Raw genomic sequence first — 16,198 nt, forward strand, 5'->3', positions numbered from 1 at the left:
CAACTTGTAATCTACTAGTATGTTCGTGTAAGTCAAACAAAATCATCCGTCAACTATATCGCACATCGCACAGTGTCGTTGAATATTCAAAGTTCAACTAACAACCATTTTCCAACCAAGCAATGTAACATCCCACATTCCCACTCCACACACTCGCTGGCGAACAAATTTCCCGGCATGTCTACCCTACTATTCCTCCACCTCCTCCTCCTCATCCCCACCATCCACTCCCTCGACTTCATCTACAACTCCTTCAACACAACCACCAAAATCAAACTCATCAACGACACCCGAATCGAATCCTCCGTAATCCGTATGACAAACGACTCCAACCAATTCTCTCTCGGTCGTTTCTTCTATCCTTCCAAAATCCCAATCACTTCCTTTTCCACTTCATTCATCTTCTCTATCTTACCTCAAAACCCTAACAGCCCCGGTTTCGGTCTCGCTTTTTTCCTATGCAACACAACTTCCCCTCCAGGCGCTATCGCTAGTCAATACTTCGGTTTATTCACTAACGCCGTAACCCCAACCATTTTCCCTCTCTTCGCTGTCGAATTCGATACCGGAAGAAACCCTGAGTTCAACGATCAAGATAACAATCACATCGGAATCGATCTCAATAATATTGAGTCAAAAACACAAACACCTGCTGGGTATTATAACTCCACCGGGAAATTTGTACCGGTGCAGATGAATAGCGGCGAAAATGTTCGAGCTTGGATTGAATTTAATGTTGATAGTTTGGAGATTAATGTTACAGTTGCTCCGGTTGGGGTTTCACGGCCTTTGAAACCGACGCTTACTTATAGAGATCCGAATATAAGTAATTATCTTTCTCCTGAAATGTTTGTTGGTTTTTCAGCTTCGAAAACGAATTGGATTGAAGCTCAAAGAGTTTTAGCATGGAGTTTTAGTGATTCAGGAACTGCTAAGGAGTTAAACACGACGAATTTACCGGTTTTTAAACGAGAATCGTCGAATTCGCTTTCGGGTAAAGCTATTGTTGGGATTGTAGTTGGTTGTTTTGTTTTAGTGTGTTTTAGTTTGGTTTTATTATATTTTCTATGGTGGAAAAGAAGAAGAAATGATGAAGAGGATGATGATGTGGAAGAATGGGAAATGGAGTATTGGCCTCATAGATTTTCTTATGAGGAACTATGCATAGCTACAAAGGATTTTCATAATGAGAAGCTTATAGGTTCTGGAGGGTTTGGAAGAGTTTACAAAGGAACGTTGGTGAATAAAACATTGATTGCGGTTAAGTGTGTTAATCATGATTCTAAACAAGGGTTAAGAGAGTTTATGGCAGAGATTTCAAGTATGGGAAGGCTTCAGCATAAGAATTTAGTGCAGATGAAGGGGTGGTGTAGAAAGGGTAATGAACTTATGTTGGTTTATGATTATATGCCTAATGGAAGTTTAAACAAGTGGGTTTTTGATAAACCTGAGAAAGTTTTGGGATGGAATCAGCGCCGTAGGATTCTTGTTGATGTAGCAGAAGGGCTTAACTATCTTCATCATGGTTGGGATCAGGTTGTTATTCATAGGGATATTAAATCTAGTAATATTTTGTTGGATGCTGATATGAGAGGAAGATTGGGAGATTTTGGTTTGGCTAAGCTTTACCAACATGGGCAAGTTCCTAATACTACACGTGTGGTGGGGACAATAGGGTATTTGGCGCCGGAAATAGCGAACGTTGCGGCACCGACTTCAGCGAGTGATGTGTATAGTTTTGGAGTGGTGTTGTTGGAAGTGGCTTGTGGAAGGAGGCCTTTGGAGGCGATGGTGGTGGATGAGGAAGTGGTGCTTATTGATTGGGTTAGGGAGTTGTATGCAAGAGGGTGTGTAGTTGAAGCTGCGGATAGTAGGATGAAGGGTGAGTATGATGTGGGTGATATGGAGATGGTGTTGAAGCTTGGGTTGGCTTGTTGTCATCCGGAGCCAAATAGGAGGCCGACTATGAAGGAAGTTGTCGCGCTTCTTCTTGGCGAGGATGTTGCGGATGCACCGGGGAAAGTTTTGTCCGATTTGGCTCGCGGTGATGATAATGGTGGTGGTGGCGGGGAATCGGATGAGGAGGCGCCTTTGCAATCCAACTCCCCTATTTGATTGACTAGTGACTTCACTGCATATAGTTGGAATATTTGGTGACTGGATTTTTCTGGATTGTGTGTGATAATTATTAGATTACTTCCACGTTTAATCAGTTCCTTTGTAATGTGTATAGTACCTGATCAAAACCCGAGCTTTGAAATTGTTATTGTGATTATGTGGTTGTAGTCAACAAGTATATTAGATTAAACACAATAACTGTTGTGTTAGGAAATTTAGCACTTGTTTGTGAAAGTGTGATTTAGTTGCTTTCCATTATTGTTCATTATCCTTCCTTTGATGAATAAATAACTATTTTGCATATCTAGAAGCAGTTTACAAGGTGGAGTGTTTTGATTACATTCATATGTGAACAATTGTGAGGCGTTAGACATCACAATTCACAACTATACTCTTTGAAGAAGAGTGCTTTGATGAGTGATTGTTGGTGTTTTGATTGGCTACATTTTGCAAAAGCCAACCAGCCAGATGCTGAACTGAGATGCTGTAGCATTATAGTACAGCATACTGAAGCTCTGTTTTCGTGCAGAATTTTTATTTCAAATCTGAGTCAAGATTTGCTTCAATTATATATTCAGGCACGTGCGTCTAGGCAAGACGAGACTTACTCAGCAAGTTTTATTGAAGTCGGTCAAAGGAAAGTGATTTAAAACAAAAATATAATTATATTATATTTTTGGCGTTTTTTTGTTTGGTACAACATGAAACAAACAAATTATATTTTTGAAATTAATTTAGGGTTGGGCCGAAATTTCTCACAGCTGTACAAGTCTGAAGACCTAACTTGGACATCAAGACAATTGAAGACTATAAATATGTGAAGCCTCAAGCTATTCTACTCATGTATTCTAAACCGTGTTTTTTACAAAGTGTGAGTTTTTAAGGTTTAGAGTTTGTGTCTTTTGTCAGCCTTTCTTGTGTCAATCTGATGCAAGTTTAGGACTGTGTTTGTGTTGTTTATTGTAAGCTACTCCTAAGCTTTGAAGCACGGAGTTAGTGTGTGTGATTCACTCATAAGCTTTTAAGCAAGAGTGTGGTCTAGTTTTTAGGAGAGTGTCTCCATCCTGATTATTATTATTGACAGCAACATAGTACGTGTTGTTAGAGGGAATTTGGGACGGGGTCTCATTATCTAAGAGGTTCTTAGATAGGATTGCACGGGTAGTGTCTAGGTGATAAGTCAAGTACCGGGTGTTGGTCGAGGGCTTTGAACTAGAGCTATTATAGTGGATTCATTCCTGGATTGGTATCCCCCAGAGTAGGTGACGTTGCACTGAACTGGGTTAACAATTTCCTGTCTTATTTATTGTTCTGCAATTTATTTATTTATTTACTGTGTTCTGCGACTGTCTTGCTGCAACGTGTGCTATAGCATCTTGTGCAGCATTGTGTTCACTGCGTGCCAGATTTCAATTGGCATCAGAGCAGGCACCCTTTCTGGTTATAGGGTGAGCTCCAGGGAAAATGTCTGGCAACATTGAAAAGGAAGGAGGGCTTGTAAGCAGACCACCGCTTCTAGTTGGTGTCTCCAACTATGATTATTGGAAATCACGCATGATTGCTTTCCTAAAATCTATGGATAGCAAAACTTGGAAGGCTGTTCTGAAAGGATGGGACCCCCCTGTGGTCATTGACAAGGATGGAAAGCCAACACTTGAACTAAAAGCTGAGGAGGACTGGTCTAAAGAAGAGGATGAGCTCGCTTTGGGAAATTCAAAAGCATTATATGCATTATACAATGGGGTAGATAAACACATCTTCAAACTAATCAAAAAATGTGTCTCAGCAAAGGAAGCTTGGAAGATTCTTGAAACTGTTCATGAAGGTACTCCTCAGGTAAAAATGTCAAAATTACAGATTCTTACTACTCAGTTTGAAAATTTACGTATGAAGGAGGAAGAAACAATTCAAGATTTTCATATGACTATTCTAGACTATGATAATCAATTTGATGCTTTGGGGGAGAAAATTCCCGAAGAAAAGTTAGTAAGGAAAATGCTTAGATCACTTCCAAAGAAATTTGATATGAAAGTCACAGCTATGGAAGAAGCCAAAAACATATCTCAGATGAAGCTGGATGAACTGGTTGGATCACTCCAAACTTATGAAAGTGTTGCAAATGGAAGAAGTGAAAAGAAAAATAAGAGCATTGCCTTCTCATCTAAAAATAATGAAGAAGAACTGGAGGATGAAGAAGAATCTAATGAGAGTATCTCTGAGGCCATGGTGTTATTGGGAAAACAATTCAACAAAGTTCTGAAACGAATGGATAAGAGACCCAGATCAAATTTCAAAAACAATGCTCCAGGCACTATGCGCAGCAATGAAAGTCAAGGAAAACCAAAAGGTGATGAAAAATCAAACTTAAACAGAAACATTCGATGTCATGAATGTGAAGGATATGGTCACATCAGACCTGAGTGTCCAACATATCAGAAGAGAGCAAAGAAAGGGCTAACTGTCAGTTGGTCTGAGGATGATGACTCAGAAGATGATACAGCATCTGTAACTGCTAAACATATCTCAGTCTTAACAGGTATTGTTACATCTGATACAGAATCTGATGATGGAGAGGTAACCTATGAAGAACTTGCTGCATCCTACAAGGAACTTTGTCTTAAAAGTGAAGAAATCTGCAGGGTTATTGAGAAACAAAAGGTAACCATCAATGAGTTAAAAGCAGAAAAATCTGAGAATATCTCAAAAATGGAGGAACTTCAAAAGAAGGTAAATTTTCTGTCCTCTGATCTTGAGATCTGCAAGGTTATTGAGAAACAAAAGGTAACCATCAATGAGTTAAAAGCAGAAAAATTTGAGAATATCTCAAAGATGGAGGAACTTCAAAAGAAGGTAAATTATCTATCCTCTGATCTTGAAGAAGCTAAGGAAGTCATTGAAAAATTAAATACTGACATCTGGCGGCTGAGAAAATTCTCTGACATGTTGTATAAAGATGATGAGCATCTTGACAAACTTCATAAGGCTGATGGACAACTGGAGGAAATCTTAGAGAAAAATGTTCAAAAGCCTAGAAATATTGGGCTTAGCTATGAGAATGTCAACAAATTCAAAAATTACAGTCCTGACCTCATGTACATGGAGCCCAAAGAAACTCAAAAGCAAAGGATGCCTTATCAGAAGCCGCAGCATCCCATGTCAAGAAATAGAAGAAAGCACCATGCTTGGAGATGTCATTACTGTGGTAGAAAAGGGCACATAAGGCCTTACTGCTACAAACTATATGGGTACCCTAACAGACGTCCTCAGCACAAACCTGTTTCCACAACTGCCCCTACACAACAAGAATGGAAACCTAAAGGTGAAAATGAGAAGAAAAGTGATACAACTCAACCTGAAGAGATTACTGCTCTGATTGCTCACACTTCACTTAGAGCTTCATCAAGGGAAGACTGGTACTTCGATAGTGGCTGTTCAAGACACATGACCGGAATAAGTAAATTTCTTGTCGGTATAAAGTCTTATTCAACCAGCTTTGTTACTTTTGGTGATGGTGCAAAAGGAGAAATTGTTGGGATAGGGGAGCTCAGAAGTAATAGCTTGCCTAAACTAAACAATGTGCTGTTAGTAAGAGGATTGACTGCAAATTTGATAAGTATTAGTCAACTATGCGACCAAGGAATGAAAGTAAACTTCACCAAATCTGAATGTCTGGTTACAAATAACGAAGGTGAGATTTTGATGAAAGGTGTCAGATCAAAAGACAACTGCTATCTATGGGTTCCCCAAGAAGAAGCAAATATGTCAACATGCTTAATCACTAAAGAAGATGAAGTAAAACTATGGCACCAAAAGCTTGGTCATCTCAATCTAAGAAGCATGAAGAAAGCAATATCTAAAGAAGCCATCAGAGGACTGCCAAATCTCAAAATTGAAGAAGGTAGCATATGTGGAGATTGTCAGATTGGAAAGCAAACCAAGATGCCACATCCAAAGCTGCAGCATCTTACCACTACCAGAGTTCTTGAACTTCTACACATGGACTTGATGGGTCCTATGCAAACTGAAAGCTTGGGAGGTAAAAGGTACGCATATGTTGTTGTTGATGACTTTTCTAGATACACCTGGATAAATTTTATTAGAAAGAAATCAGAAACCTTTGATGTGTTCAAAGATCTATGTATTCAACTTCAAAGGGAGAAAAACAATGTGGTATTAAGGATCAGAAGTGGTCATGGTAAGGAGTTTGAGAACTCCAGTTTCTCTGACTTCTGCGCCTCTGAAGGCATCATACATGAATTCTCATCTCCCATTACACCACAACAAAATGGTGTAGTAGAAAGGAAAAATAGAACTATACAAGAGTCTGCAAGGGTAATGTTACATGCAAAGAAGCTGTCACATGGTTTTTGGGCAGAAGCTATGAATACTGCCTGCTATATTCATAATCGTGTCACCCTGAGATCTGGAACAACAACTACTCTGTACGAATTATGGAAGGAGAGGAAACCTACTGTTAAGCACTTCCATGTGTTTGGTAGTAAATGCTACATCTTGTCTGATAGAGAACCAAGAACCAAAATGGATCCTAAAAGTGATGAGGGCATATTCTTGGGATACTCAACAAATAGTAGAGCCTACAGAGTATATAATAATAGAACCAAAACCATGATGGAGTCTATAAATGTGGTAATAGATGACACCTCAAGTGAAACTGCTGAAGATGATGCAGAAGATGCTACAGCATCTATAACAGGTGATGTAGATTGTGAAACTACTAATGAATCAAAGAATGATACAGAGGTTACTGCATCTGAACAAATCTCTGCTACTCCAAAGAAAGGACCTTCTACTCGTACTCAAAAGAATCATCCTACAGATCTGATTATTGGTAATCCCAATCAAGGAATTACTACTAGAAGGACACTTGACTTAGTTTCTAATGCTTGTTTTGTGTCTAAATTTGAGCCAAAAAATGTGAAAGAAGCTCTGACTGATGAGTTCTGGATAAATGCTATGCAAGAAGAGCTAAATCAGTTCAAGAGGAATGAAGTTTGGGACTTGGTTCCTAGACCTGAAAATGCAAATGTAATTGGTACCAAATGGGTCTATAAGAACAAGTCTGATGAAAGTGGAACTGTGACCAGAAACAAGGCAAGGCTGGTTGCACAAGGATACTCACAGATTGAAGGGATAGACTTTGATGAGACTTTTGCTCCGGTTGCTCGTCTTGAATCCATTAGATTACTTCTAGGAGTGGCATGCATTCTAAAATTCAAGTTATTCCAAATGGATGTGAAAAGTGCCTTCCTCAATGGGTACTTAAATGAAGAAGTATATGTGGAACAACCAAAGGGGTTTGTTGATCCAAGCTTTCCAAATCATGTTTACAAATTAAAGAAAGCTCTTTATGGATTAAAACAAGCACCTCGAGCATGGTATGAAAGATTGACTGAGTTCCTTGTTAGTCAAGGCTACAGGAAAGGAGGAAATGACAAGACTCTATTTGTGAAAGAAGATCAAGGCAAAATTCTAATAGCACAAATCTATGTTGATGACATTGTCTTTGGAGGAATGTCTAATGAGATGGTACAGCATTTCGTGCAGCAAATGCAGTCTGAATTTGAGATGAGTCTTGTAGGTGAACTAACCTACTTTCTTGGGCTCCAAGTAAAGCAGATGGAAGACACTATCTTTATTTCTCAAAGTAAGTATGCAAGAAATATAGTGAAAAAGTTTGGAATGGAAAGTGCTGCTCATAAAAGAACACCTGCAGCAACCCATTTAAAGCTTACCAAAGATGAAAAGGGAGTTGATGTAGATCAAAGCCTTTATAGAAGCATGATAGGAAGCTTATTATATCTTACAGCCAGCAGGCCTGATATTACTTTTGCTGTAGGAGTATGTGCTAGGTACCAAGCTGAGCCAAAGATGAGTCATCTTGCTTAAGTGAAAAGAATTTTGAAGTATGTGAATGGTACATGTGATTATGGGATCTTGTATACTCATGGTGAGAACTCTATGCTAGTAGGATATTGTGATGCTGATTGGGCAGGTTGTGCAGATGATAGAAAAAGCACCTCAGGAGCTTGTTTCTTTTTGGGCAGCAACCTTATATCTTGGTTCAGCAAGAAACAGAACTGTGTATCTTTATCTACAGCTGAAGCTGAGTACATAGCTGCTGGTAGTAGCTGCTCCCAGCTATTATGGATGAAACAAATGTTGCTGGAGTACAATGTGGTACAAGATGCTATGGCATTGTACTGTGTCAATCTTAGTGCCATCAATATTTCAAAGAATCCTATCCAACATAGCAGGACGAAGCATATTGATATTAGGCACCATTTTATTAGAGATCTAGTTGAAGAAGGTATAGTGACTCTTGAGCATATTGCCACTGAAGAACAGCTGGCTGATATTTTTACTAAGGCTCTAGATGCGGTCCAATTTGAAAAATTGCGAGGCAAACTTGGTGTTTGCCTATCTGAAGAGTTATAGCAATTATTGCAAGTGTGGCGTGCAGTTTTCCCTTCAATTTATTTAGTAATGCACGCTGTTATGGGTAATGTTGAAACATCTGAAGATTTGGTAAGAATTGTGTGTTTGTTGATGATAAGGATGTTTCTTGTGGAGAGAAAGTATTTGTCAGAGAAAGTTATGTGGTGTTCTCCCCTGCTGTGTTTAACATTTGTTGGTAATGATATTAGCGCTCCAACTGAGGTCAAAGATGACTTTGTGTTGGAACATGTCAAGAAGAATGTTCCTGAGAAAGATGTTGCACATGATGCTACAACATCTGCAGCACGGGAAAATTTGGATGACATTGTTATACCCGAGTCTCCAGATGATGTTATTGTTCCTGACAAAGAAAAGGGTTCTGAAGCAACAACTACTGATAATGTTTTTGTTAATGATATCTATGTGATCCCTTATGTTGATGATAGGGGTAAAACTATGTTTGTTCCTTTGAATGTTGATGAATCTGCTGAGAAAGATTCAAATGTTATTTATGTGGACAATCTCAACCTTACTGAGAGGACTCCTGCTTCTAGTACTAGGAAGTTAAGGAGCAATGCTGGTAAAGGTGTAGTTGTTTCTAATGTTCCTGTCAAGACTGCCAAGGAAAAGAAAATCTATGGTCTTAAAAGACAGTGGAGTAAGATTACTGGGCCTTCTGAGCCAAAGAAGAAGCTTTTGAGGAGCTTGCTGTGGAAAGGAATTTAAGTGAAGATTTTTTTTACAATGCCAAAAGCTTGTTGATTTGATTAATGCAGCTGGATTGATGAAAACTGCAACTGGGCTCCAACTAGGTTTATATATGTTGTAGGGACCAGATCACCTTTTGCCTTTGGTTTTTATATTCTTGATGAAACTGTTCTGCATGATTGTTTGAGGGTACACATGTTGCAGACTATGCTGCATCATCTGTCAATCAGTCAACTGATGTTTTGCCTAGGAAGCAAATGATTGTTGACCTTAAGGTGTTTTTTCAATGTCAATCCTGGTGTTCTTAGTGATATTGCAGGTGGTGATACTGAGGTAGAGGAGGAGGACTCTGACGCAAGTCCTTCTATGTGACCTGCTTATGCTTTATTTGCATGTCCTTTCGGATTTTAATTTTGTTGGGCTACGCCCTGATGCTCTCTGGATTGTAACATGCACAATCCATGTCTGTTGGCTCCGATACTCCAGGTTTTCTATGCCCTTATGGTCTGTAATGTGCACTTTATGAGTTCTTATGCTCTGATTCTCTCTACACTCTATGTTTCTCTATGATCTGATAACTTTGTGGAAGTTCTGCTCCTACTGTGTGATACTGACTTTATTTGTCAGAATTTATGGCTAAAAAGGGGGAGTAATGTCTGTTGTGCATGATGTGATGCATAATGCTATAGCATCTAGTATAGCATGTTTGTTTTATGATGCATATGTTGAGGGGGAGTGAAGTTTATGCATATATTGAGGGGGAGTAGGTAGAATTTATTTTTCTACTACTTATGATATGCATGTCTGAAGTGTTCATATAGGAATTTATTTTTCCTATTCTCTGTGGCGTTGCTTAAATTTTAAGGAGTTTATTTCTCCGATCTTGAATCCACTATGTGAGAGTTTATTTCTCTCTATCTGTACTTTGAGGCTAAGATGTGTTATGTTCCGCTGTTGCATGCCTCTGATGCTTACGTGCTAGCTATCTTTTCATCTGATGAATTCCTTTCTCTTCATCTGATGGATTTCCTTACTTTCTTTCCTAGTTGTGTGTGTATGTTGACTCGAAGGAAAGTTCAAATAGCTTAGCATCGTTCTACTTTCTTTCCTAGTTGTGTGCTTATGTTGACTCGAAGGAAAGTTTAGACTGTATCTCTCTATGCACTGGCCTAAGGTTGTTTTAGCCAAAATTTGCCAAAGGGGGAGATTGTTGGTGTTTTGATTGGCTACATTTTGCAAAAGCCAACCAGCCAGATGCTGAACTGAGATGCTGTAGCATTATAGTACAGCATACTGAAGCTCTGTTTTCGTGCAGAATTTTTATTTCAAATCTGAGTCAAGATTTGCTTCAATTATATATTCAGGCACGTGCGTCTAGGCAAGACGAGACTTACTCAGCAAGTTTTATTGAAGTCGGTCAAAGGAAAGTGATTTAAAACAAAAATATAATTATATTATATTTTTGGCGTTTTTTTGTTTGGTACAACATGAAACAAACAAATTATATTTTTGAAATTAATTTAGGGTTGGGCCGAAATTTCTCACAGCTGTACAAGTCTGAAGACCTAACTTGGACATCAAGACAATTGAAGACTATAAATATGTGAAGCCTCAAGCTATTCTACTCATGTATTCTAAACCGTGTTTTTTACAAAGTGTGAGTTTTTAAGGTTTAGAGTTTGTGTCTTTTGTCAGCCTTTCTTGTGTCAATCTGATGCAAGTTTAGGACTGTGTTTGTGTTGTTTATTGTAAGCTACTCCTAAGCTTTGAAGCACGGAGTTAGTGTGTGTGATTCACTCATAAGCTTTTAAGCAAGAGTGTGGTCTAGTTTTTAGGAGAGTGTCTCCATCCTGATTATTATTATTGACAGCAACATAGTACGTGTTGTTAGAGGGAATTTGGGACGGGGTCTCATTATCTAAGAGGTTCTTAGATAGGATTGCACGGGTAGTGTCTAGGTGATAAGTCAAGTACCGGGTGTTGGTCGAGGGCTTTGAACTAGAGCTATTATAGTGGATTCATTCCTGGATTGGTATCCCCCAGAGTAGGTGACGTTGCACTGAACTGGGTTAACAATTTCCTGTCTTATTTATTGTTCTGCAATTTATTTATTTATTTACTGTGTTCTGCGACTGTCTTGCTGCAACGTGTGCTATAGCATCTTGTGCAGCATTGTGTTCACTGCGTGCCAGATTTCAGTGATGACTACATGTAAATAGATATATGATTTTCCATGTGGGCTCTCAGAAAGCTTATTGAAATTCATGACTTGATGAACTACATAACTATGGGAATTTGAAAACTTGGGAATGAAGGCAAAGGTATACTAATCACCAAACAACAACAGAGTTGTGTTGGTACTAAAGTGTGAAGTTGAGAGAGTGGAAAGTGAAGCATGGTTTTGTTGTCTCTACACTTAACTTAGAACACTCAGATTCTTGCTGGCACGCGGCCGCCACTGATCCCTTCATGCTCTCAGGACCACAAACCAAAACTCCAACATTAGATCCAGACGTTTCATTCTTGAACTTGCCTAATATATCTGTTCAATTCAAATGTAGCAAGTTGTCAATTTTTTAGTCAATATATATATTTTTAGAAATACAAGGAAAGAAGCAAAGGAATCGGAATCACTACCTTTAAAGTTAGGCCTTCCTCCAAAATGAACTTCATGTTCTTCAAGAGCATTCTTAGTGTCAGCTGAACTTAGATCTAAGGGTTTAATTTCTGTCTGCGACGTTGGGCGAACCCCTTTCTTCAGCCTTCTCCATCTCAACACAATTGCTATCAAAGTGCTGCAAGATAAAGCTAGGACAAAAGCAGCTATCAGAACTAGATCCACAATCCAAGATGGAGTCTTTTCTTTAGACAATTTGGAATGCTTTTCAGATGGAATTATAATATGGTTGAAACATATTAGAAAAACAAAGAAAGTGATGGAACAGCATCCCGTAATAGCAGCCATCCAAACTGGACTTTCAGGTCCATATGCTGCATAATAATTTGAGCTCACACTGTCCAATTGCAGGGTTTTTACTTTAACGAACTCATTTAACAGCTCTGTAATTCCCATGCCTGGTTGCGTTTCTTGCGTTACAAACAATTTCAGTTTCAAATGAAATTTTTCGCTTGTTTGGTTGACTAGCAGATGCACGATGGAATGTAACAGACAAATGTCTTGTGCCCTCTTAATGACATGCACAAGTTCTATCCTTGAAGGAAATTTATTTCTGTTGGTAGTTGAATCGATTTCTGCCAAAATGCTCAGAAATGGAGTTATTCCACTCCCTCCAGCAACCATAAGTACACTGTCATATCTGCACACAATTATTTTTCATTATTCCAAATAATCTTATAAAAAGTCTATTAGAAATTTAGAAGCACTTGATATAATGTTTATGCTTACTTTAAAAAATCTAATGCAGCAGGACCATAAGGTCCTTCAATTGCAACAGGTATACCCTTCCTTTTATCAGCACCTTTGTTCAGTTCAGTTTGTATCAAGTCATAAAGAGTATTTGTCCACCACCCTTGACATTTAATCATCACAGACATAATATTTTCATCACCTTTGGAACTAGATATTATACTGAATGAATGCCATTGAAGATGAGATATATTTGGTATCTTCAAATATATAACACTTGTAGGGTTATACTTTAGTCCTGTAAATCGTCGAAAACAAACAGTTTTAAGGGGAAATTTTGTCTCCAAATATAATTCAATTTCAGATAGCTGTGAAAAAATTAAATACTTGGATCTTTAGGCAGAATTAGTTCCACAGCATCACAGGGAAAAATTCTTGCTGAAACCATGCAGGTTTTTGGGCTTGATTGAATTATTCGGAGCAGTTTGTCTAGACTAAAAAGGAATACTCCTGGGAAGACCATATAGAAGTGCTTATCTCCAGCATGAAACAAGAAAAATACTAGAAAGACTATATACAAATGATGTGTGTAGTAGAAAATTTCAAACTTTCTTCTTCTGATTTGGGGAAGTGAAGAAACAAATATAACTAGCCCAACAACAAGTGCAATCTCTCCAGCAAGGTATATACGTCCTGTCTTTTGCCACTTCCAAATCTGTTTCAAAAATATGAGCTAATCACTCAACTAGCACAAACACTGAGTGCATATATTAATGTTTGGATGAGCAGTGAGTTTGGTGAAATCACAGTATCATTGTGATTTTGTTGAAGCTAAAAAGTGTAGTTTTTACCAAAATCAAGGCGGCTCACTGTGATTTTGGCAGTCTCACCGCTAATCCAAACATGCACTTAGGGCCGATTCGAATTGACTTATTTAAACTTATTTACTGACATAAGCATTTTTGGGACTATTTGGATGTCTATAAGCTCTCCAAGATAGCTTATGAAACAATTTATAGCTTATATGAAAACAGTTTGAGTTTATTTTATGTTTTAGTATAGAAATAGCTTAATCAAGTTGTTTATCCAAACAAGGCCTTAGACTTCACCTCATGTTGTATATGGTGGCTGACCCCCCAAACAAACCAAGTGCTGATACCATGTATTGTAGCAAAAAGTATCATTGCAGTACCAATCCATGTGTGATACCTAACTGAAGCTTCAAATTGAATACCAAATATTCGAAATAGAGACAACCCTCTTAAAATTGGAAGAAGAAGCAACGCCAAACAAGCTTCTGCTAGCAAACCAAATCTTGTTGCTATTCTGAGATACTTAAGTTGCCATCTGAAAGTAAGTTATTATGCGTGCATTTAGTGAAATAACAATTTTTCTACTCCCTCCAGTCTGTATATAAGTAAAAGATTCTTTTCTCAGGTTCATTGAATAATTGATGTATCTGGTTCATATTATGAACCAGATACATTGATAAATGAACCATATACATTAATTATTCAATGCCTGAAAAAAGAATATATATTTGCTTATATATGAGGGAGTACCATCCAACATAAAGAATGTCTAGAACCAAAAACAACACTTACAAGTTCAATTTCAGTGATTTATCTTGCATCAACTTTTTGAAATCATTCGAAATACGAGCATAATAAGTCCATGCCAAGAAAACTATAACAAGGAAAACTGCTAGGATTTCAATACTTGATAAGATTCCAATCAAACTATTCACCACTAGTGGATTTGAGAAGATTTTTGATGAACTCCTTGAACTTCTGCAGTTTATAATTTCAATGAAATAAATTTTTGAAGTAAAACTTCCATTAAAGTAATTGAAAAGTACTTGATAATGATATTACTACTACCTGTTTCTTTGATATGCAGCTTTCAAATCCAAGAAAAGAAGTCCAATAATAGCAATAGCAATTATTGGAAATGTATACACAGCAAAGTTTAGACCTACAAAAAAACCTTTTATTTAGCATTTGACAGTTGCGTGCAGATGATATCTCATTTACGCACACACAAAAATTACAAAAAAGTGACATGCAAGAGAGATTTAAGGTGTGTTCCTTACCATAGTATCCAAAAATTGTATTATTGGCACTTTGTTCTGCATGTTTCCATTTTCTGGTCCATACTTGGGTTGGCTTTAGAAGCCAAAGAGAAATCCAAGCTGCAAATATGAAAGTAATCAAAAGTTTGAGAATTGTAAGTAAGGTGGCGCTTGCCATATGTGACTTGACTACTTTGCCACGGTGCAGGGTTTGATTTTTCATCTACTTATTTATAATATGGTTATGATTACATTTATAATGGAATCTTGTTAGTATTTTATTGATAGGTTGCCATATAGGAGGTGAGTAGATCAAATCTAGCCCCACACTGCCACTACCATTCAGTGCCCTGTCACTTACATATAAAAGCATTTCCTATAATTCAGTAAACTATTTACAAAACTTTAGGTTAGTTTATTTTGTAAATTTTTTGTCTATTTTGCTTTTTTTTTTTCTTCCCTTTCTTCAAAGCAAAGTGTGATGTATTAAGAGGGAACTGGATTGAGTGCCGTCATAGACTGCATGCAGTGCAGTCTTGCAGTCAGCATCAGACGGTTCAAATTTAACATCAGAATTTAATATTTAATCAGAATAAAAAAGTTATCTAAAGATATGAACCATCCGATCTTAATTAGACACTTTTGAGATATTGACTACACCCCGACTGCACTCATTGTGACTGCATTTAATCATTCGATCTTAATCACACGGTTTTGAGATATTGACCGCACCCCGACTGCACTCATTGTGACTGCATTTAATCATTCGATCTTAATCACACGGTTTTGAGATATTGACCGCACCCCGACCGAATTAATCCATTTTCATCTATCTACCACTTGAAGTAAAACCAAATTTGCATGCACAAGCTATTTGGCCGAACGCTACCAAAACCAATTGAAAAATAAATGTTGAACACTTGTTAAGCCACAACCATTAACACACACAACACTCTAGTTAATTAAAATCACCTCCGCGGTGAGATTATTCTTTGTTGGTAAACGATTATAATGAAGCCAAAACCGCACGTTGGCTACTATGTTTTGAATCAAACATGTATCGTTTGCGAGACTTCCCGACGGTAATTCACATTATAGTTATTATACAACACTACTCATTTTTTAAAACTTATACAATCCCGGGTATTTTAAGACACTAAATGCATTTTGTTAATGCAATATTTAAACCGGAGATGACCATAACTTTGTTCTCCATTTTCATCATTTTCAGATTGATATATTCACAATTAGTGGTTTTGCTCATTGGTGTGATTAAGCATTAAGCACAACGAAATGATGATACTATGAGATAGCTTTATTTATTTAATGAAATCAGTAACAATAATAGTAATCACATAGTAATATCTACATCATAAAATTTGATTACTTATCATGAATTTATAGGTGCATCGCACCAATTTAATTAAGCTATTTTTTTTTTAATATATTAGAAAATACCTTAAGACCAATTAAAGAGG

The 16,198-nt window shown here is 37.5% G+C and overlaps 2 protein-coding genes across 2 annotated transcripts; one reads left to right on the forward strand and one right to left on the reverse strand.

Moving 5' to 3' along the window:
• The first annotated feature begins 33 nt into the window (after positions 1-33).
• On the forward strand, positions 34-2,421 carry LOC123883919 (L-type lectin-domain containing receptor kinase S.1). The gene has a single exon (XM_045932879.1). The coding sequence runs from the start codon at positions 178-180 to the stop codon at positions 2,113-2,115; it is 1,938 nt and encodes a 645-aa protein (XP_045788835.1). The 5' UTR covers positions 34-177; the 3' UTR covers positions 2,116-2,421.
• Positions 2,422-11,479: 9,058 nt separating this feature from the next.
• Positions 11,480-14,967, reverse strand: LOC123883918 (ferric reduction oxidase 8, mitochondrial). Its single transcript, XM_045932877.1, has 8 exons — positions 14,742-14,967; positions 14,530-14,623; positions 14,254-14,439; positions 13,759-13,996; positions 13,037-13,364; positions 12,689-12,947; positions 11,920-12,599; positions 11,480-11,824 (listed from the first exon to the last, which is right to left on the reverse strand). The coding sequence occupies exons 1-8, from the start codon at positions 14,941-14,943 to the stop codon at positions 11,643-11,645; spliced, it is 2,169 nt and encodes a 722-aa protein (XP_045788833.1). The 5' UTR covers positions 14,944-14,967; the 3' UTR covers positions 11,480-11,642.
• Between the last annotated feature and the right edge of the window lie 1,231 nt (positions 14,968-16,198).

The sequence above is a fragment of the Trifolium pratense genome, linkage group LG5 (genome assembly GCF_020283565.1).
Source record: "Trifolium pratense cultivar HEN17-A07 linkage group LG5, ARS_RC_1.1, whole genome shotgun sequence".
In the NCBI taxonomy this organism is placed as follows: Eukaryota; Viridiplantae; Streptophyta; class Magnoliopsida; order Fabales; family Fabaceae; genus Trifolium; species Trifolium pratense.

Coding starts and splice junctions, on each gene's coding strand:
- LOC123883919 (XM_045932879.1), top strand. CDS start 178: ATGTCTACCCTACTATTCCTCCACCTCCTCCTCCTCATCCCCACCATC.
- LOC123883918 (XM_045932877.1), bottom strand. CDS start 14,943: ATGAAAAATCAAACCCTGCACCGTGGCAAAGTAGTCAAGTCACATATG. Junction 12,948..13,036: donor AATTCTGCCTAAAGATCCAA/GTATTTAATTTT, acceptor GACGATTTACAG/GACTAAAGTATAACCCTACA. Junction 12,600..12,688: donor GCTGCATTAGATTTTTTAAA/GTAAGCATAAAC, acceptor AATTGTGTGCAG/ATATGACAGTGTACTTATGG.